The 21,594-nt window shown below is 40.9% G+C and overlaps 1 protein-coding gene across 1 annotated transcript in view; it reads left to right on the top strand.

The window, feature by feature from the left end:
• LOC149316940 (complement factor H-related protein 5-like) overlaps positions 1-21,594 on the top strand; it is a 62,126-nt gene that overhangs the window by 30,098 nt on the left and 10,434 nt on the right. The window contains exons 13-16 of the mRNA XM_089518342.1: positions 2,134-2,289; positions 3,492-3,662; positions 5,146-5,322; positions 9,332-9,508. Of these exons, the coding sequence (XP_089374468.1) occupies positions 2,134-2,289; positions 3,492-3,662; positions 5,146-5,322; positions 9,332-9,508 (681 nt within the window). The remainder of the gene's footprint in view (positions 1-2,133; positions 2,290-3,491; positions 3,663-5,145; positions 5,323-9,331; positions 9,509-21,594) is intronic.

Genomic DNA, 21,594 nt, shown 5'->3' with positions numbered 1-21,594 from the left:
AGAGTGGTGAATACCTCACTGCAGCAAATGAAGTTACCATTCTGCCTAAAAGAGACTATGATGATTCAATTACTAAAAAATGTCTATCTGGATCCCACCATCCTGAAAAATTGTTGGCCCATCTATAATATTCAATTTTTGGGCAATGTTCTAGAACAGATGGTGGCTTCCCAGCTCCAGGGGTTTCTTGATGAGAAGACCCATTTCAATCCATTTCAATCTGGGTACAGGCCTGGCTATGGGATGGTGACAGTTTTGGTCACATTGGTGGACGATCTGTAGAGTGAACTGGACAGGTGGAGTATATCCCTGTTGCTTCTGCTGGATCTCTCAGTGGTTTCAGTTCCCCTTGATCAAGGTATCTTTTTGGGCCACCCCACTGGCATATGGATTTGCAGTTTCAAACATTATACAGGCAGAACTCTGCCTATGCCCAGAGGAAATAACTTCCAATAGATATGATAATTTTCTTCACACAGAAAAATGTCAGAGATTATATATTGAAAGCACATTATAAGAAAAAGCTTAAAGTAAATGATAGTGCAATAATTGTGTTTAAAGGTATCACAGAAAGAATGCTGAAGAAATGCAAAGAATACAAAATTTACTCAGAAAGAGAGACATGGCTTTTCATTGGATAGTGCCTGAAGGCTTGATAACTATTTATGATAGCAAAAATATATATGACCAACATTCTGGAGAAACTGAGGGAGTTGTTTAAAAAGTTGAAGAAGGAGGCCCTAAGGGGAGGCTATTAAAATAACTGAGAGCTGCTAAGAGGGTAATAAGAAGAACATAAAACCAAGTATTTTGAGACTTTGATCAAGTTGGTCTACCATTAGAAGCATGACTTACATGCTGTCCCAGGTTTGCAGGGTTATTAATAACTTTACTCTTTTAAAGATATGGAAAGATCCCATAAGGGTTCACATCCTTCAGGATAGACCTGACCTGACAAAGACCTGGGGGCTGTTAGGTGGAGGTGTGTGTCTGGAAATTTACAACATTCATGACAGCAAAGCTGAAAGGAATCATAAAGCTGGAAATCTGAATGAGTACAAATACATTTGCATTATAATTTCAGGTCCTGAAGCCATTATTAAGCTATTTGCAAACTGAAACGTCTAGTTGAGTGGACGCAGAATGAATTGAAAAATAAATGAAGTGGAAATTTTGGACAGAAAAAAGAATTTAATATCTCCAGGCCTTAAATAGCTAAAAGCAATTCAACAGCTAAGTAGCTAAAATTTAAAAACTGGAGAAAAGGGGTATTAAAGACTTTAGCTGTGTAGGGCTTTATTGGACCACCACTTTGAATTGTGCCTGGAAATGAACTGATAGCCATTGGAGCAGCTTTCACTGCTCCCTATAACTGGTCAAAGTCAGCATTCTGGACTGCAGCATTTTGGACACACTGAAGTTTTTGAACAGTTTCCAAAGGCAGCCCCACATACAGCATTACAGTAGTCCAAACAGGATGTAGCAGCTAGATCTGACATCTCAAGGAATGAACACAGCTGGCACACCAGTTTTAGCTGTGTACATTCACTCCTGCTGAAACCTGGGCATCTAGGCTCAGAGCTGAGTCCAGGGAGTTTATCAAATGGGAGGACTTTCTCTTAAATTCGAATGAAAAGAAAGTGGGGCCAGAACACATTCACTTAAAGTCGCTAGTTTCGCGCAATTATGTGAATATGCATTGCATTCAAACTGACTCTCCATTGTGCAAAAATAGCATGCCATTGCCTGAATTTGCGTGTGGCAGTCTATCACACAATCACGTGAAACCACATGATTGCGTTCGGACTGACTTCCCATTGCCCGAATTGGTGTATAGTGGGTTATCACACAATAACGTTAAACCCCATGATTGCGTTCAGATTGACATTGGATTATACTTCCAATTCCCCTTGTCTGATAAACTGCCAGGAAAACACCCAAGCTGCATTCCTGGGATTCCACAGGGAGTGTAATGCCATGCAGTACAGGCTGAGTCCCTATTCCCTGAATTCCTTTTTGCTGATCAGGAGCACTTCTTGTATGGATTAGGTTAAATCTTTTTCATTATAAATAGCACCACTTGTTACTTGAAGAATCCTTAATTGAGTAATGTTTGAACATATCATTTTGCAGAAAAATGCAAACTTCCAAAGGGCGCAAAGGTAGTACCAGAAGTTCCACTATCGAAGCAATTTAACAACAATGCAATTCTAAAGTACAGGTGTGGTTCCAGCCTGCATGAGACAAAATGTGTTAATGGGAAATGGTTACCAGAACCTGAATGCAAAGGTACATTTTACTTGATTCTTGGTGTCTTAAATAAGAATGTCAAATACAGCAAAAGTGTGACCAAACTATTGAAGAGCACTTCCTGTATATTATCTCTCTGTTGGAGCACAGTTAATTTGTAAATGTATCATCTTGCTTGCAAGGATGAAAATTTTCAATATTTTTTCCATCACAAACTGGGAGAGCTTTTGTGAATGTTTGTGATGAGTTTTCACATTTGGGGACTTTTGTGGCATGTTCCTTCCACCAAATACCAGTTTATTGGTCCCTGTTCTTCCCCTAGAAGTTGGGAAGCTGAATTAATGCTGTAAAGAAGCTTGTTTCTAAACACTGGAAAATAGATATGGAACACCTAGAAAGGACAAGGACTGAGATTTAGTTTCATTGACAGATTGTATCCATGTCTTTTGACCTGTTCTCTAGTAAAATTCTGAGGCACAAAGAATAATCACAGACTAGGAGATATTAAAAGGTCTAAAACAAATCTAGTAAGATGCAAACCCACCACTTTTTGTCTCTCCCTTTAGCCTAGACCAAAAGAGTCCAAGACCTAATATATGGCTGCATCTGCACTGCAGAAATAATGCCATGCAACACTACTCTTTGAGTAGTGTTCTTTGACAGAGAAGGTTAAATATCTCACAAAATGACATATCCCAACATCCATATTCATAGCATTGAGCCATGCAGTGTCAAAGTGCATTATTTATGCATGCCAATAAATCTATGGCCCGTTACAAACGGGCAGGAAAGTACGTGCTCAGCACATACTAGGGTTAGAAAGGGGCGTCTGTTCCAGATGCCCCTAACCCTAGTATGGACTGAGTCCGTATGAAATGGCGGCGGCCGTGTGGAACAGCCGCCGCCATCTTGGCATAGTGGATGCACTGCATCCGTACGTTGCACCCCGGAAATAACTCCGCAAGTGCATGCTTCGGCACTTGCGGCATCTCTTCCGGGGCACAGGAAGGAGCGTGATTTTTGCGCTCCTTCTTTGCAGCATCCGGGAACCACGCCGTTTGACTGTTGCGGTTCCTGGACGCTGCAACCGGCAGCGGCATCAGACCACTGCTTTTCAGCGGTCTGTAACCGCCTATGTCACTTTTACAGGATTGTTGAATATTCTTCTGTTGCAAGGAACTACACATCATTTTTGAACCATTCAGTAGTATCTGAAATATTTCATTTTATTTTTGTTAAAGAACTCTGCCCACCACCACCACAACTTCCAAATGCTATCAATGGAGTAGAAATAAGAAACTACAAAAATGGCGAAGAGGTGGACTTCACCTGTATGGAACATTTCCTTCTCCAAGGGCCACCAAAAATATCATGTGAATACGGAAGTTGGCAGACGCCACCACGATGTGTTGGTTCGTATTTGCTTCACTATTGATATTTGCCTTTGTTTGCAGAAACTGGCAAGAGAAAAATATGCAGGAGAATGTGACAAAATAGTATATTATCTCTGGAATAATTTTAGGTTATGCATTATTCTTTAATAATTACCATGTTTATCCATGTGTGAATTAGTCTGTTATTGGTCTGTAACATTCCTCCACAAATTTGAACAGTATGATATACAGTTGGCTTTTCACATTTGCAGCTTTGACTTTTGCAGATTTGATTATTTGTGGTTGTGATTAATATGTTCCCTCCAGGAATCTCCTTCTAGGTCCTCCAGCAACTCTGCCAGAAGTTGGACATAGGGTTCTGCTAGAGAATTTAGAAATTCCTAGAGAGGTGTTGTCTCAGGCAAAAAGAATAGTGTTTTTTATTTGTGGTTTTTCCACATTCACAGGACATTTACACGTCCTCCATTTCTCCCTCCTGTCAAGGAGGAATCCCAAAACGTCTTCTCTTTGTCTTCTCCCAACAGCTGATTAGAGGCTGCAAAGAGGAGGAAAAGCAGCCAAGTGAGGCTAAAGAGGGGAGTGTGTTTGTGTATCCCTTTAAGAAAGGAGCATTCTCCCTCTTTGGCACAGAAAGGCACCCTGGGAAACAAAGGCATCTAGAGGCTTGCATTTTCCGACAGCTGGCATTATGTGAAGGAAGTGAATTCGCTAGCAAAATGGACATGCAAACATGGTAGTTTTGCGAATTTATTAATTTCTAGCTTCCCCTCACATTCTCCCTGGATTCTGTTCTGATTGTGTGCAGTGTCATGTGATAAGCAGCTGCAAAGTTGTCCCTAATACTCTGGATGATCCTGCATTGGGGCCACTTTAACCTTCCAATTTTCCTCATGTGATAAAGTCCTTGGTCTTTTCGAGCTACTAAGAAAGTAGCAAATGAATGTCAATCATACTTGAAAGTCAATAACAATGAGAATACATTGATACTTTTTTTACTCATTGGTTGCCCATAATTAAGAAAAAGTGATGAATTGGTTTCCATTTTTTTAAAAAAGAACAGTGCTTAGGTTGCAAGTACAGTATTTCCTTTATTTTTTTGTTTTACAAGCTAGATCTTTTGTGTGAAGTGGATTAGGGGCGCATACGTGCCAGGTGCATGCATGTGTTTTACAGTATTTTTTAATCCTAATGGGGGCCGCAGATTTTTTTTTTACTCAGTGCTTTGAACACTATTTCATAGAGTAACAGTTTTAGGAACACAGGTTCTATTCTATTCTGAAATTGAATGTCCATCAAAAAGGGCAGAATCAATTCTTTATGATCCTGCACTCCTTGCTACATATTTACATTCTGGCACTCTTGGCACAGTGTCTGAAAGCCTTGGCATCCTTACTATTCCCTGTAGTAATGAGTCAATAATAAGTGATCATTTATCACCAAGGGCTGTAGAAAGCAGAATTTTGTAAAACTCTTTCTTCTTTGCATCATCCTCCCTATTTAGATGCAACTTGCAGAGAGGCCCCTGTGGTTGATAACGCTTATATTGTGGACAGCACAGCAGAAGTCTATCTATCTGGCCATGAGCTGCATTATCAATGTGGTGAAGGTTTTGAAATATCTGGACCAAACACTATAATGTGTGAAAATAAGGCATGGTCAGTAGCACCCACATGTGAAGGTAAGAGTGCAAGTCTCCAGATCCTCTTCCTAAGGGTTAAAAGTAAAAAGGAAAAAGAGGGAAAGAGAGGAGGAAAGACACAGAGCTTCCCAACCTTCAAATGCAGTGTGTTTTGTTTTTTTACAATTTCTAAATTGTAAAATTGTAAAATCACATTTCACTGCTACTGCTTCTGAAGGTATGTTTTGTTTGTGACTTCAAATTCTATTGGTTTGAGTACTTACCAACTATGTGACATTGCAACTTGTATTGCAAGAGCAATATTTGCAACATTTTTCCTGGCCTTTACTTTTGACAGTGGATAAGAGGAGTGATTTGCATGTAGGAAGTCCTTCATTGTGTTCTCTTTCCCCTCCTTTAATAACATGGGTGAGTGATCAACAAAGGAGAGGGATTAATTTTCTTTATGTCCCCAAAAAGCTCAGGGAATGCACAACTAATGATAAAGCACACAAGACTTTTCCAACTAATTTTCATTCTCCAGTTACAGCATTGTGTATTTATGTGTGCTACATGATCTTTTTCTGAAGAGCTCCTTTGTAAATTCAGCCCAAGATCACCTCAGCTGTAATTAGACAATTGCCTACAAAAGATATTTCAGCTTGCTTCCTCTTTCTGTGCTTCATGTTAAGACAGCGTAGCACAGTTTGGGTTTATAGAATTGAGTACACAAAGGAATTCCAAAAGGAAATCAGCATGTGCTTTATGGACTATAGCAAAGCCTTTGACTGCATAGATCATGAAAGGCTATGGAACATGCTTAAAGATATGAGAGTGCCAACACATCTGATAGTCTTGATGAGGAATCAGGAGAAGAGGCTAGTATCAGAACAGAACATGGAGAAACTGAATGGCTCCCAATTGACAAAGAGGTCAGACAAGGTTGTATCTTTTCACCCTATCTGTTCAATTTGTATGCAGAACATAATTAGAAGAAAAGTAGGCTTGGACATAGAACAAGGAGGAGTGAAAATAGGAGGAAGGAATATCAACAATCTAAGATATGCAGATGACACCATAGTACTAGCAGAAAACCTTGCAGACCTGGAACACCTACTAAGGAAGATCAAAGAAGAAAGTGCAAAGGCAGGCTTAGTGTTGAACATAAAGAAAACAAAAATAATGACCGCTGAGGACCTTCACAAATTCAACCTAGACAATGAAGAAATAGAAACTGTAAAAGAATTCCCATACCTGGGATCAAATATCGATAGAAATGGGGACTGCAGTCAGGAAATCAGAAGAAGATTAAGAATGGGGAGGGCAGCCATGAAAGAACTAGAAAAGATCCTAAAATGCAAATATATAGAAATGAGCACAATTCATTTGAGATATGGTGCTGAAGAAGAGTGCTAAGGATTCTAGGGATAGCCAAAAGGACAAACAAATGGGTCCTAGAGCAGATCAAGCAGGAAATCTCCTTGGAAGCCAAGATGACCAAACTGAGGCTGTCGTACTTCGGACACATCTTGAGAAGGGAAGACTCATTAGAAAAGCCAATAATGCTGGGAAAGGTGGAGGGAATTAGGAAGAAAAGAAGGCCACATGCCAGATGGATGGACTGTATTAAGGAGGTTATGGGTATGAGTTTACAGAACCTAAGCAGGGCAGTGGAGGACAGAGGGTCTTGAAGATGTCTCATCCATAAGGTCGCCATGGCTCAAGGGCAGTTAACAACAACAAACACCTGAGTTCTACACATATTTGGCACTTGTACTCATGTTATGACCTGTGCACTGGGTGGGTTTCACTGCTTTGGCGGAAAAGCTCTCAGGTGCTCAACAGATGGCCCTAATGGGTGGCAGGACGCCACCCCTTTCCTATCCGAATTAGGGCTGCACCAACCTCATGCCATGGCCCTGATCCAGCCTTTCGAGGGTGCAAAAAAAAAAAAAAAAAAAGCAGGAAAAAAGCTCCTTTTTGCATCCTTAAAAGGGCGCCATAGCCACGGCAGTGCAGCTATATGGTGCTCCTTTGGCTGTACGTCATCTGGACACAGTGCTGGAGGCACGCCATGATGTCTTACGCCATGTGCAGAGGCACACGACATCAGAGCACCCGGGGGGGCAGAGTTGAGTGTGCGCTATGAGGATGGTACACCCCAACTCTGTCCCCATGCTGGCCTTTCAGGCTGGTCTGGAAAGACCCTTAGGCACCAGCTCTCTACAGGACCTTGCAGACTAACAACAAGAAAAAGATGAGATAGTGGACAATCTGATTTTTCAGTAAAAACAAATATTTATTTATTTAAAAGGCAGAAAAAGATAGCAGTAGAAACCAACAGAACAGTCTATAATCAAATGTAGGCTGTTTTTAAAATAAAAGTGGGGGAGGAGAACAGTATGAAAGCTAAAATTCTTCTTAGCAGTCTTAAGGAAGTCGGAACTAAGCTTAAGATATTACAGGCTTAAACACATACATGGATTTTCTTACCCTCTGACATGGAGCAGATGACTGGAGTTTGGAACAAATAGTCCTAAGAAGCAAGTCCAAGAGAGATAGAGCAGGTCAAAAAGCGTCTGTGAATTGAACCTTTTGCTAACTTGGGGACAATCTCCTAAGAGTGCAGGGAACACTTCTGGATGGGGAAAACATAGATTAAACATGTACTTGCAAATGGCAGAAGTGAAATACCCTTGGGTTTTTGATAACGACTCCTAAGTGGTCTGAGCAATAGAGACAACATACTGCGTGAGCCAACAAAGCCAGTCAAAAATAGATATTTAACCTTTTCGGAATCCAGAGAGATTTTTCAACTTCTCTGCAACCTGCAGGATACCTCCCAATAGGGAACATTCCTATTTGGGTTGTTCAGATGGGCTTACATTAATTCGAGGTGGTTAAGAACTGATTGCTCCCAATCAGTGAAACCATTTTCTTGTCTAGGAGGAGGGACAAAATGAGGAAATTTACAGTCTTTCAGTTTACAATGACACTTGGCTTCTTTGAACAGGTGTAGGCCATGGCTCTACCTGTCCCTTATGCTTTTGTCACAATTTCTGCTGACTCTGGCAAATGATGGTTTTCCTGTCTTATGCATCGAAGTCTAATATTCATATTTATTGAACATAACTAGTAACATGAAATTCTATTCTCCTCCTTTCCTCTGCTCTGCCAGCTTTACTTTCACAGCAGTGTTTCATCTCTGATGTCAGAATAAATGCTCAGCTCTAGCACAGTGCCTCTGCACAGCTTCTTGGGTCTTCTTGGCAGAGACTTGTGCTTGTTCCTGTTTCTGCCTGTCTTTCAGAAAGCCCACTAAGAAGGAGCAAATGGATTGCTCTTTCATTGCCCACCATCCTGCTATAACAGGCTCAGTGCTTGCTTAGAGGATTGAAAGTACTGCCCTTCTGTCATGCTTACCTCTGGCTACATAAAAATCAACTTTATACATTCTGTATCTTTGGTGCTTATTAAGCAGGAAAACTTTTTTTTTAAAGCCCCATATATTTTTCATGTATAAATCCAGACCACCTGAATATGCTTGTCTGAAATCTCTTCACTGGTGAGATAATATGTACCCTCAAATATTTTACAACCTGATCACATGTGGAGAAGCCAGATGAGCATATGTTCAAGATGGCAAAACTTATTAATAGCACAAGCACAAAGGGACTGCAGTAGTTTGCTTTTGCCTGAGTCTACAAGGAAGGGCAAGATTCTGCCTCTACCTGTTCCACTCCTGCTGAATTAATTGAGTACAAATTACTTCTGCACTTTGAACTCAGATTGCAGCAACTGAAAATGAGCTCAGGATGAAATTGAAGTAGGGGGAGGAGGAGAAAAATGATGTCGCATTTTAAAAGCTACTGACGAAGTTGGGACAAATTGGGACAGCTGGAGAATATGGTTAGTATCCCTGGAAACATAATCCGATTCTGGTAAAGGAGAGGGGAGGTTATATGAGTTTTCTAGTGATAGGCTTTAGAAAAACAGCTTTTATAAATATATAGATACTGCTTTTGTTTTTCAAGTAATCTTTCAAGGAATGTTTTATCTAACATTTCAGATGTAAGATGTCCTCCTCCACCTGACATTTCTAATGGTCGGATTAATGGATATAAAAAACAAAAGTATTTGCCCAATGAGAAGGTGCACTATCGCTGTCTCCCAGGATACAGTCTTTTTGGATCTCCTGTAATAACATGTTTAAAGAAACAATGGACAGAAGCACCACAATGCAGAGGTATTTGATCCGATAAATATCTTGAAACTCATATTTGGAAGCTTTCCTTTTTTGAATAGCTACACAAAAGTGGTAGAAAATGTCCCACCTCAGATTTCTGACAGTGGTTTAAGTCAGCCTGTGACCCACCAACATGAAGACAGTTTGTCTGACATGGTCTTCAGCCTGCGAGAGATGCAATGAACCATCTTCCATTTTGTTGCCTACCAGGAGTTGCAAAGAATATTGAGATATTCAGTCATTGGGTCTGTCCCAGCCCAGAAGTGGAAAGCAGTGTTTTATTTTTAAGTCACTGAGGGGCAAAACAGACTGGCCCTTTGTGCTAGCTTGGGGGAAGCATCAAAGCCTGGCATTTAGACACAGCATGCTCTGACGCCTTGCCTCCCCCAAGCCAGCATCACCTCGCCTGCCCGCCTGCCCATTTGCCCTCATGATGGGCAACTTTGTGGCACTCTGGTGATGTATTATTTATTTATTTATTTATTTATTTATTTAGGTATTTATATCCTGCCCTTCAGCCCTAATGGCTCTCAGGGCGGCTTACAATTACTATTTTTAATCAGACAGTTCCCTGCCCTCAGGCTTACAATCTAAAAGACACGACACAAAAGGAGAAGGGAATGGTGAGGGGGGAAGGGAATCAGGTCCAGCATTCTTCTCTCCCTCTGAGGCCTGGACCAAGGCAGATGGACCGGAGGGAGGGCTCTTCTTCTTCAGGCTAACCTGATGCTACTGGGCCAGCCTTCTCTCTCCCTCAGAGACCGAAAGATGACAGTTAGGGAGGGAGGAGCCTCTGTCTTCAGGCTAGCCCCTGATGGTACTGGAGCAGCCTTCTCTCTCCCTCAGAGGCCGAAGGGTGACAATAATAATAATAATAATAATAATTTATATTCCACTTAATAACTGGAATCTAAGCAGATTACAACAATAAAACAAGATACAGTTAAAAATTCTTAAAAAAAAACATTGGGAACCACTGCCTTAGACTTTACATGAGAGAGTGAACTCCCTGCTCATCCTCACTGGGAGCCTCTTTCACTACCCTTCAAGCCCCCAAGCTTGCGGAGGTGGTTCCGGAGCCCAACCTTTCACCAAAAGGGTGCCAAGGTGCACACCAAACTCTGACCTGCCAATGACAACCTATTTATAGACACCATTTGAGCTAAATGTCCAAGTACCCCAGAAACAAGGTAGGATAGGGGGGAAAATATGTAAAGGGGAGAAAATTCTTGCCTAGCCCCAAAGAGACCAGCATAGCTCACACTACACTGAGACTGCGAGAGTGGATCCTAGGATAAAATCCTGAAGAGTTGGCAGGGACTTACAATCCCTCTGACTCTGCCTTTCCCATGCTACAACAAATGAATGTCATCGATACTGAAAGAGAATAATAATGAGAATGTATTCATAGAATTTTTTCACCCATTGGTTGTCCATTATTCATTAAAAATACAATGATGGATGGGTTTCCATTTAAAAAAAAAGTTTGAAGTATGGCTAAGTATTTATTTTCCCTTATTTTCCTGTTTTACAGAGTTGGAACTTTTACGTAAGGTGGGGTAGGGGAATGTATGTGTAGGATGTATGCCTGTGCATCCCAGTACTTGTAGTCATAATGAGTGTTATGAGGATTTTTTTTCCTGATTCAGTTCTTTGAATTCTTTTCCATAGAGACTGAAATAAAATGTGATCATGCACCTTCTATTGAAAATGGAGGTATTATTGAAATACCTAAAAGAGACTATAATTCAGGTGAAATCGTGCATTACAAATGCCAACGTTTCTACAGCATGGAAGGAAATCCAGGAGTGCATTGTCTCAATGGCCATTGGTCAGAAACGCCAAGGTGTCTAGGTATGAAAATAACCTAATGTTTTAAAATACAGCGTGGCCGCGCCATACGTGGCCTTGAGCATACGCGCTCAAGCCGCGGGGCGCGCGCAGGGCAGAAGGGGCGGCGCGTCCCATTCAACTGAATGGGCGCGTGCGCCCGTTGCGCCCTGTGCGCCGCCGCACCACCGCACACAAGCCCCATTGTTTCCAATGGGGCTCGAGCATAGGCGGAATTCACCTTACACGGCGGGATCCGGAACGGATCCCCCGCGTAAGGCGAGGACGGACTGTACTATAGATCTTGTAAATGTGGAAACATGTTAATGCCTATGTCATGGTTTTGGTAGTTGAGATGTTTCAGCTTTATTCACTCAAAGAGATGGATGGATTCTATAAAACTGAAACATAAAATCTTATTGCATAGGCCCTGGAACAGGCCTGTCATGTTCTAAAAGGGGATGTGATGAGAACGGGAGGCAGCATAGAACACATCTTACCACACAAGGAGAACGCTGCCACCACCGCTGGTCAGTCATTCCCGTTGCCTTCCAGATGTGTTCCCCAGGGCGATTTTCAGGAATGCTTCTCAAGAAAATGTCTCCATTATTATTATTATTATTATTATTATTATTATTATTATTATTATTTAGATACTATGCCCCAACTCCTCCCCCAACCTGTTTTTGAAGGCATGGAGAAATATTTTGTATGTCAGCAGCATACTGACAGCACTTTGCCCAATGCCTAAAGATGATCTTTTTCCAGAGGTTTCATGTAGATGTTGAATAACATTGAGGACAGAAGGAGACCTGTTTCATGAATAACATTGAGGACAGAAGGGCACCTTGTAATATGCTACGTAACAGCTCTTCTTTGCCCAATGCCTAAAGATGATCTCTTCCAGAAGTTTCATGTACATGTTGAATAACACTGAGGACAGAAAGAGACCTTGTATTATGCTATGTAAAGCTCTTCTTTTGAGGAGCAGCTATCTTCAAGCAACACCATTTGTAGCTTGCCCTAGAGATAGGACTGGGACCACTGAAGCACAATGCCTCCAATTCTCAAATCTCCCGGAAGGACACAATGGCTGATAGTATCAAATACTGCTGAGAAGTCCAAAAGCATCAGCAGGGACACATTCCCCCATCGATGCTCAGGTGAAGATCATCCACTAAGCGGACTATAGTGGTCTTCCCTCCATACTCAGTTCTGAAGCCAGTTTGAAAAGGGTCTAGAAACTTGTATCATACAAAACTACCTGGAGCTGGGAGGCAACTGCCCTCTTGATCACCTTGCCCACAAAAGGAATACTGAATACTGATTTATAGTTAGTTAATACAGGGGATCCAGGGAGGTCCTTTTTAGGAGTGGTCATATCACTGCTTCTTTTAATCAAGATGGAAAACTTCCCTCCCTGAGGGATGCATTAATAATATTTTGTAACTGAAATCTAATTGCATCTCCTCTCTGAATGATTGGCCAAGAAAGACAGGAAACAAGAGGACAAGTTGTCTTTTTCATGATTCCACCCACCCACACTTTTTGGGACATTTGCAGAAGTGTAATATGTGTGAAAGATATAGTATTTTGTGAAAATATGATTGTGTTAAAAATTGTATTTGTGCAAAAATACAGTTTTTGACAAAATGTATTTTTGCAGACGATAAAGTGGGCTGGTGTTGTTTTGTTTGTTTTTTGTGTAACTATTTTTTCGCTGCAAAAAGTTCCTCAGATGTTAAAAATCATTGGAATCATTCACAAAGCTCTCATAAATTGCCCAGCAAAAAGAAAGCTTTGTTTATATAAATGCCTTACAGGTGATTTTGTGACATCCAATGATAAGTCCTATCGTCTTCATTAGTATTACAGTCTCACTCTGTCTTTGTAACATGTCAGAAGTCCATGATGCAGAATAATCCTGTCAATCTGGTTTGAAACTTCAGGTTCATGCTCAAGATTTCAGAGTTTTCTAAAAGGCTATTTATTTACTGGCTTATTCGTATTAAGCTTGGTTATAATAGGAAGATACCATTTTTGGGTCAGATTGTATTTGAACATCATCTGCTCCTTCAGGACCAGTTTTATGGCATTAATTAGTATGAGAGGCATAGAAGTGTTGGTTCATGTCATGGTGGAGGAGAGGAGCAGCTCTTGTGGGCATGAAGCAAATAAGCAGGGATGGAAAGGCATTTGGGAATCAGAGTAGCAGGCAGGTCAAGTTAGAAGAGGAGCACAGACTCGGATCCTAGAGAGTCCATGGAGTCAGTTGCAAAAAAAAGTAAGCAGCTGAGTGGCAGGATAGGAGCAGCTTTGATGAGGGTGAAGTGAATTAGTAGGGATGAGCAGGCAAGCTAGTCACAATAGTAGGGGAGTGCAGACTCATAGCCTGGAGTGTTCAGGGAGCAGGGTTCAGGTGTGTGTCTGTGTGAGCCGAGAAAGAGTAGTGGCAGAGAGGGTGGCAGGAGAGGAGCAGCTTTGGTGGGGATGTAGCAAAGTAGCAGAGTTGAGAGGGCATTTGAAAACCACAGTAGAGAGGCAGGTCAAGATAGAAGGGGAGTGAAGACTTAACGCCCAGGGATTGCAGTTTCTGAGAAGGGATTATAGGGACTTTATCCCATGGGGAAATGGGGGGGGGGGAATCGGGGGGTTAAACAGTGATTATCCTATGAACATCATGGAATCGTGATTAAGATTTTCACACATAACATGATTAAAGAGTCATTATCCCAGCAATAACCAGGGAATAACCAGGCAATAAACAGCAACAAATCATTCATGGGATTTCCCCATAATGATTTATTTCTGTTTATTGCCTGGTTATTCCTAGCAAAATGGCTCTTTAATGATGACATCATGTGAAAATCTTAATTGTGTGATTTTCATGGAATAATCACTATTTAAACCCCCAATGTTCCCCATGTGATAGGTGTTAGAGAAGAACAGCCTTGGCAGGGATGAAGCAAATTAGAGTTAAGGTTCACAGTTAAGGTGTGCAACTTTAGAATTTAGCAATCAAGGAGTGTTCTACTCTGTTGTTCCCTTTTCAATGTTGAACCATTTAGATGCTTATAAATTGCACAGTTTTACATATGAACAACCTTGGAGAGTTGTACTGTATTTCATCTCTGCAGACTTGACAAACCTACGTTATATTAATGTGCCAGGAACAAAAATAGTTCCTGCAATTTGTAGGAACTTTCCAATCATTGTATTCTCTCCCCCATCAGTTTTTCTGAGTGATCAGGGACACAAAATTTTAACCAAATTAGGGAAATTATCAAATACCCATCCCATCCATTCCCTGGGTTGCTGGAATCTAGCAAATGAGGCTGTGCTAAGAGTCTGTGAGGTGGGAAAGCAGTATGCTAAATGTATGTGCAAGCTCATGGCATTAGATAGCAGATAGTAGATGACCCAAAATATTTACATAGGACATGTCTTGGGTCATCGCCAGTATGAAGAGTTGGTCACTATTCCTGTAGAGAGGGAACTATGGTAAGCCTGGAAATAACTACAGGAATAACTTCTTTATACTAGAAATTATCTATATTCTATCTATGTATTTGAGATCTAAAAGGTCTCCTTTAGTATGCTCTTTTTTAAATAAAAAAGCTGTAAGAATTAAATCTATCCCAGGATTTACATTTGATTTATATATATTATTTGTAACTCTGTTTTTTGCAATTGCTTGTTTCTGTATGAAATGGTATTTATAAGAATTCTCTATATAGTGATTAATCTGTCATTATTCTGGTGGGAAAATCTTTACATAAATATAGTAACTTATTCTTAAGGTTGTATTTTCATTTTCATATCTTCATAGAAAAACCATGTGGAAACCCCCCATCATTGACCATGCTTCATACCTTGAAGAAGTAAAAAACAAATATGACGCTGGGGAAGTAGTCAATTATAAATGCCATAGTGGTTTTGCTGCTGAAGGACCCCTGACTCTGATATGCCAAAGAGGTGAATGGTCAGAGCCTTCCACCTGTGAAGGTATGTTCCATATTTTGCCTGGACAGCATTTCTCAAACTAATTATTTTTTGAAATTGTATGTGCAGTGTTGTTTGCCTTCAAATTGTTTCCGCCTTGGGGGACATATCTGGACTCAATTTGCACGCTGAGTGCTATGTTTGGTGTGGATTATATGTTCCCAAATATGCTCTCCAGTGTGATAGCAGCCTGAATTAAATGCCGATAATGTTGTTGTGAGATATTTAGCCTTCTCTGCTGGAGAGCTCTGGTTATGTTTAGCTTTAACAAATGAAACACCAGAAATCAAGGGGTGAAAATAATTATGAGGGGCGACAGGGGTGCTAAAATATTTTTTGCTTAGGGTGGCAAAATACCTAGAGCCAGCCCTGGAATTATGGCAACCCTAAGGTAAACCTATCATGGGGTTTTCTTGGTAAGATTTGTTCAGAAGAGGTTTGTCATTGCCTTCCTCTGAGGTTGAGAGCATGTGACATGCCCATGGTCACCAGTGGGTTTCATAGTGGAGTTGAGAATCGAACCCTGGTCTCCAGAGTTGTAGGCCAACACTCTATGTAGATATAGAAATACAAATGCAGAAGCTGAATAGCTGAAGCAAAAAGCAAGGGATCTCATGAATGGCCCTTCTATATTCTTCTCTGTAAGTCCCATGCTTAGATCTACATTTGTTGCTTGCTATCTCGCTCGCCCCCCAACCTGCATCTATTCAATGAAAGGCTAGAAGGCAGCCTGGCTTTGTACAAGTGAATGTGGACTCGTCTCTGAAAAATTGTAGAACATTTGATAATGTGAGCAACAGTTTTAGGAATGCAGGTTGTATTCTGAACTTTAATTGAATGTGCACCAAATAGAGGCAGAATCAGTTCATTGTAATCCTATGCTGACATTTCGACACACTTGTCATGATGTCTGAAAGGCTTTGGCATCCATAGGGTTTTACATAGTAATGAATCAGTAATAAATGAACATCTATTATGAAGATACAGTGGTCCCCCGGGTTACGAAATTAATTCGTTCCGCTGCCCTTTTCGTAACCCGGAAGACTTTCGCAAGCCGAATTGCCATAGGCGCTAATGGGGAAAAGCCGCGATTTGGTGTGAAATCGCGCCGAAAAGCACCAAAAGTTTTTTCGTAACCCGAAAAAACTTTCGTAACGCGGAACAGTTTTTTTAAATAATTTTTTTTCGTATCCCGGGAATTTCGTAAGGCGGTGCTTTCGTATCCCGGGGTACCACTGTATGTAAAAGGCAGAAATTTGAAAAACTCTTTTTTGCATTGCCCTCCCTGTTTAGAGGCAACCTGTGGTGAGCCTCCAGTGGTTGAGAATGCTGATATTGTAGAGGGCAGAGCAGAAGCCTATCCGCCTGGCCATAAGCTGCATTATCAGTGTCATGTAGGTTTTGAAATATCTGGACCAAATACTGTAAGGTGTGAAAATAAGGTGTGGTCCAAATCACCTCATGTGAAGGTAAGAGTTCATTTCCCCAGATCCTCTTCCTAAGGGTCAGTGGTAAGCCTGGAGAAGAAAAAGAAAGGGAAATGGGAGGAACTGGAGGGGAAGGGGCAGAGGACTTCAAAATCTTCTAATACAATCTTTTCCTTCCTTCCTTCCTTCCTTCCTTCCTTCCTTCCTTCCTTCCTTCCTTTTACAGTTTCTGACTTAAAAGTAGGGACCATTACAGCTTCTGAAGATATGCTTTGAGAAAAATAAAAACTAATCACCCTAAGAGAAATCTATCAGCTGAATTCCTGTGTGAATTCCTGTTCTAGGTGTGTCCCCTCTGGCCACAGACAGTTCTTTCTCTCTGTATTGGGATAGGATGAATGATCAAATTGCTACCATGGCTATATTGGCTGGCAAACATGGGTGAGAGTCTGATTTGAAGGAGATTTATTCATAATTCAGAGAGGCAGTGGGCAGCATTTTAATGTCTGCACCATGCCTCTGGTTGCTGAGTTACAAAGATAGCAGTAGTCCATGGAGTGCATTGGGAACCTTTATCATGATCTTCATAATATCAGAAGGATAAAGAGAAGAACCTCAGTCATATAACTAACTGCATCTTTTATTCCACTGACATCTACCTCTTCCAATTTAACACCAGTAACTTTGGTACCAATAGCAGTGACTTTGACATTGCAGTTTAATAGCTCATTTCAATAGTGTCTGTAGAGTTTTATAAAAAAAATCCAAATTTTTGAACTGACATTCCATTTCATAATTTTTTCATTTCATTCTTTCTTTATCTCTTTTATTCTTTTTCATTTCTCACCTTGCTGACTATTGGAAGTGAAATCTTTTATCTTTGTTGTTGCCAGCTATTCTTTCTTCCAAACCTCTGATTTACTATCACCTAAGGTATACAATTATTCCCTTTCTGTGATGCATTCCTTCCATAGGAAGCTAATGCTCTCCCAATTTTCTTCAAAAACTTTAGTTGTCTTGTCACATGAGTATGTTTTCAATTTATCCATTTTGTACATCTCCAATAGCTTTATTGACCAATCTTCTATTACAGTTATTTCTTTATTTTTCCATTTCTTCACATCCACCATCCTGGTAGCTGTTACCATGTATACTATCACTTTACCATTCTTTTTCTCTGATGGTTGCTCTAGTGTATTTAACATATTTAATAACTATAACCCTGGTAAGAGTGGAAATGTTATTTGTAGTGACTTTTTCATCCTCTCATGAATCTGTTTCCAGCAGTCTTTCGCTTTGTTACAATGCCACTACATGAGGCATTTTCTTCATCACATTTCCAACAGTTATTTTTTGGACTATCATATATTTTCACTATCTTTGCTGGGGATCGATGCCATCTATATAAAAAAGCTTATAGTAGTTTTCTTTTAACTAGAAGCTTCTGGTGAACTTGATGTTTTGTTCCATGTTCTGATCCAGTGTTCTAATGGTGTCTTCGGTGGAGGAAGCTTCAAGTTGCCCCTTCCTGCTGTTCTGTTCTGGCCCCTTCTTATATTTTGTTTATGACTTCCGTGTTATATTGATTTAAGTTGTTACTGTGTGGAATTGTAATTTGTATCAATAGGTGTAATTTGTATCAGCACTTCAGAAAACTATTTGCAACATTTCCCGTCCTTCACCTATGATGGTGGGGTGGTGGAACGATTTGCAGAGAGGAAGTCCCTGGTTGTCTTTTATTTTCCCTCTTTTAATAACACAGGTGAATGGGCAACAAAGAAGAGGTGCTAATTTTTTAAATGCCCCTACGAAGTTCAAACCATACAAAACCAATGATAAAGCACACAAAACTTTTCCAACATTTTAATTCTCCAGCTTCAGGATTGTACAAAACAAAAAGAGCTTAATTGTAGATTCTGCTGAAGATCAGCTCAGCTCTGATTGGACAGCTGACACCAAAGATATTTCAGTTTGCAACCTCTTTCTGTTCTTTATGCTAACATAGTGTAGCACAGTTTGGGATTATCAAACTGAGTACAGCTACAGGTCTACATTTAATGTGGCATTTGTATTCCATTCTGATTTTCCTCCTTCCCCCTTCCTCTGCCAGCCTTATTTTCACAGCAGTGTTTCAGCTCTAATGTCAGAATAAATTATCAGCTCCTGCACAATGTCTCTGCACAGCTTCTTGGGTTGCACTTGGCAAAGACTTGTATCATATTCCTGTCTCTCAAAGTGGCCCTGGATGGCCCACTTACAAAGTAGCAAATGGCTTGCTCTTTCACTACCCACCATCCTCTCATACCAGGCTTGCTTGAGAGACTGAGGGGGCGTTCCCACTTGGCAGATAAAACAGATTATTTTGGCGCGATTCTGATTCGGGTTATGTTCCGGGAATAATTCGAATTTTTTCCATTGTTTCCATTACCAAAAGGAGCAAATTACCTTGATTCCTTTAGACCCTGTTTTCGTTTCCATTTATTTTAAATTGCTTTATTTTAAAGAGGATTAACTTGCTCCCTGTTCCCATTTGTGTCCGCAAGTTGTCAATCAAGCGCGTAGGCTTCAGATGTCACAAGTCTAGGTTTGTTTTATTTTTAGGGCAGCCAATGAAAATTGGCTGCATCCAGGGCTCTTCTGTTGTGTCTCCCTAGACTAGAAGGAGGCTTGGCAAATCGGATCAAGGAGGAGAAGGCAGCGGGCTTCATTATTGGGGAGAGAATCTTTGGGGAAGAGTGAAGATAAGGCTCGATCCCCCTCCCTCTGATCCCTGGGCATCCAGGCTCTCCATTCCCCAAAATCGCTTTGCCTCCCCCATTGCTCCCTGGGCTGTCTGGGGGGCGATCAAGCAGGGATGTCCTGCAAAGCCCATCCCATAGTTCCTCTGGAAGGAGCCTCGTTTCCCAAAAATCGCATTGCCTCCCCCATTGCTCCCTGGGCTGTCTGGGGGGTGATCAAGCAGGGATGTCCTGCAAAGCCCATCTCCTGCTCAGGCGCTCAGGCAGAGGTGAAAAAAGAAAAAGGAATAGTTAAAAATGGTGTTCAATGGCTCTCCTCACACATCGGTCTATGAATGAGGAGCGGAGTGGAGGTAAAGGCTATGCGAATGGAAGAACATGGCGCCAGTGATGCAGAAAGAGAACAAAGAAGGTGACACCCACAGGCCAGCCCCTTGAGCGCTGTTCCTCACATCTCCAGGTTCCCAAATCAGACACCCTTTCATTCCCATTCGGATACCGTGAATTGTACCCCGCTTTCAAAAATAACCCGTGTTATAACCTACTATTTTTTAAACCGGTTTATAGACGTCTAATTCGAATTATACGATATAATTCGATTTTGAATCGAATCGCAGTGGAAACGATTCCGGGGCATTGAGGAACTAATTCGGGCATCAGTGGGAACGACACCTCTTAATTCACTTCATGATCCACTTTATAGGCAAGTGGGAATACGACTTGAAAGTCAGTCCTGCCTTTGCCCCATGCGCACTTCTGCCTCCATCCAAATCAACTTGGCACGTTCAGTATCTTTGGTATTGAGCAGTGAATTTTTTTTCTAAAGCCTCATATAGTATCTTTCATTTATAAATCCGGATCCCCTGAACACATTTATCTGAAATCTGGCAGGCTTTACTCTTCACTGGTGAGTTAATATGTCCCCTCCAACATTTCACAGATGAAAGCCCAGATACATGTGGCCAAGCAAGATCAAATGCAGTCAGGAAGGCAAACCATATTAATGAAAAAGAACACACAAACATAAAGAAACTGCTATGGTTTGCTTTTGCCTGAGTCTCCAAGGATGGGCAAGATACTGCCCCTTCCTTTCCCACCTCTGCTGACTTAACTGAGTGCAAACTATTTTTGTCCTTTGAATTCAAATTGCAGCAACAGAGACAAGCTCAGGATGTATGGGGGAAGGTGGAAAGAGGACAAAAAAGTTGACACATTTTAAAAGCAGATAAAGAATACGATGACAGAGGATTAATTGGGAATGTCCTTGTCAAATTGAGATAGTTGAAGGAAATGGTTAATATGCCTGGAAACATAACCCAATTCTGTTATAGAGAGGGGAGGTGACAGTACTTTGCTGATGTAAGACATCAGAAAAATAGCCTTTATACATTTATAGATACTGTTTTTGTGTTTCAAATGATTTTTCAAACATTTTATCTAACATTTCAGAAGTAGGATGTCCTCCTCCACCTGACATTTCGAATGGTCGGATTAATGGACAAAAAAAGCAAAGGTATTTACCTGGTGAGAAGGTGCACTATCACTGTCTTCCAAGATACAGTCTTTTTGGATCACCTGTAATAACATGTTCAGAGAAACAATGGACAGAAGGACCACAATGCAGAGGTATTCAATCCCTTAAATATCATGAAAGTGAGGATACAGTCAAAAATGGAGGATACAGTTGGAAATGGAGGATATAGTTGCTGGTCTGATGCTTGAAAAGTTATATAAATGTGGTAGAAAATAGCCCCTGATTTCTGTCAATGGCTAAAGCCAGTCTATGATCCACCAAACTGAAGGCAGTTCATCTGACATAGGAATGTGAGGAACCAAATTCCATTTTGCTGACTGCCCAGGTTTGCGCAGAGTATAGGGATGTTCAGTCATCTGTCCTGTCCCAGTCTATAGATGGAGGGAAATGTTATATTTGTAAATCATTTAGTTTTCACATGTTCTGGAACAGGGTGAGGGGAAATCAGTGTAGGCTTGCATGGTCTCTCCCCTGCCCTGCCCCACACTGGTTTATAATTTGCCTGCTCACAAATATGTGCTATACTTACAAAGCAAGTGTATTTCAGTCAATCAG

The sequence above is a fragment of the Sceloporus occidentalis genome, unplaced genomic scaffold (genome assembly GCF_023333645.1).
Source record: "Sceloporus occidentalis isolate IW3139 unplaced genomic scaffold, rSceOcc1.0.p SCAF_3, whole genome shotgun sequence".
NCBI lineage: Eukaryota > Metazoa > Chordata > Lepidosauria > Squamata > Phrynosomatidae > Sceloporus > Sceloporus occidentalis.
The sequence above is the reverse complement of the archived record's forward strand: the minus strand, read 5'-3'. Positions and strand labels throughout refer to the sequence as shown.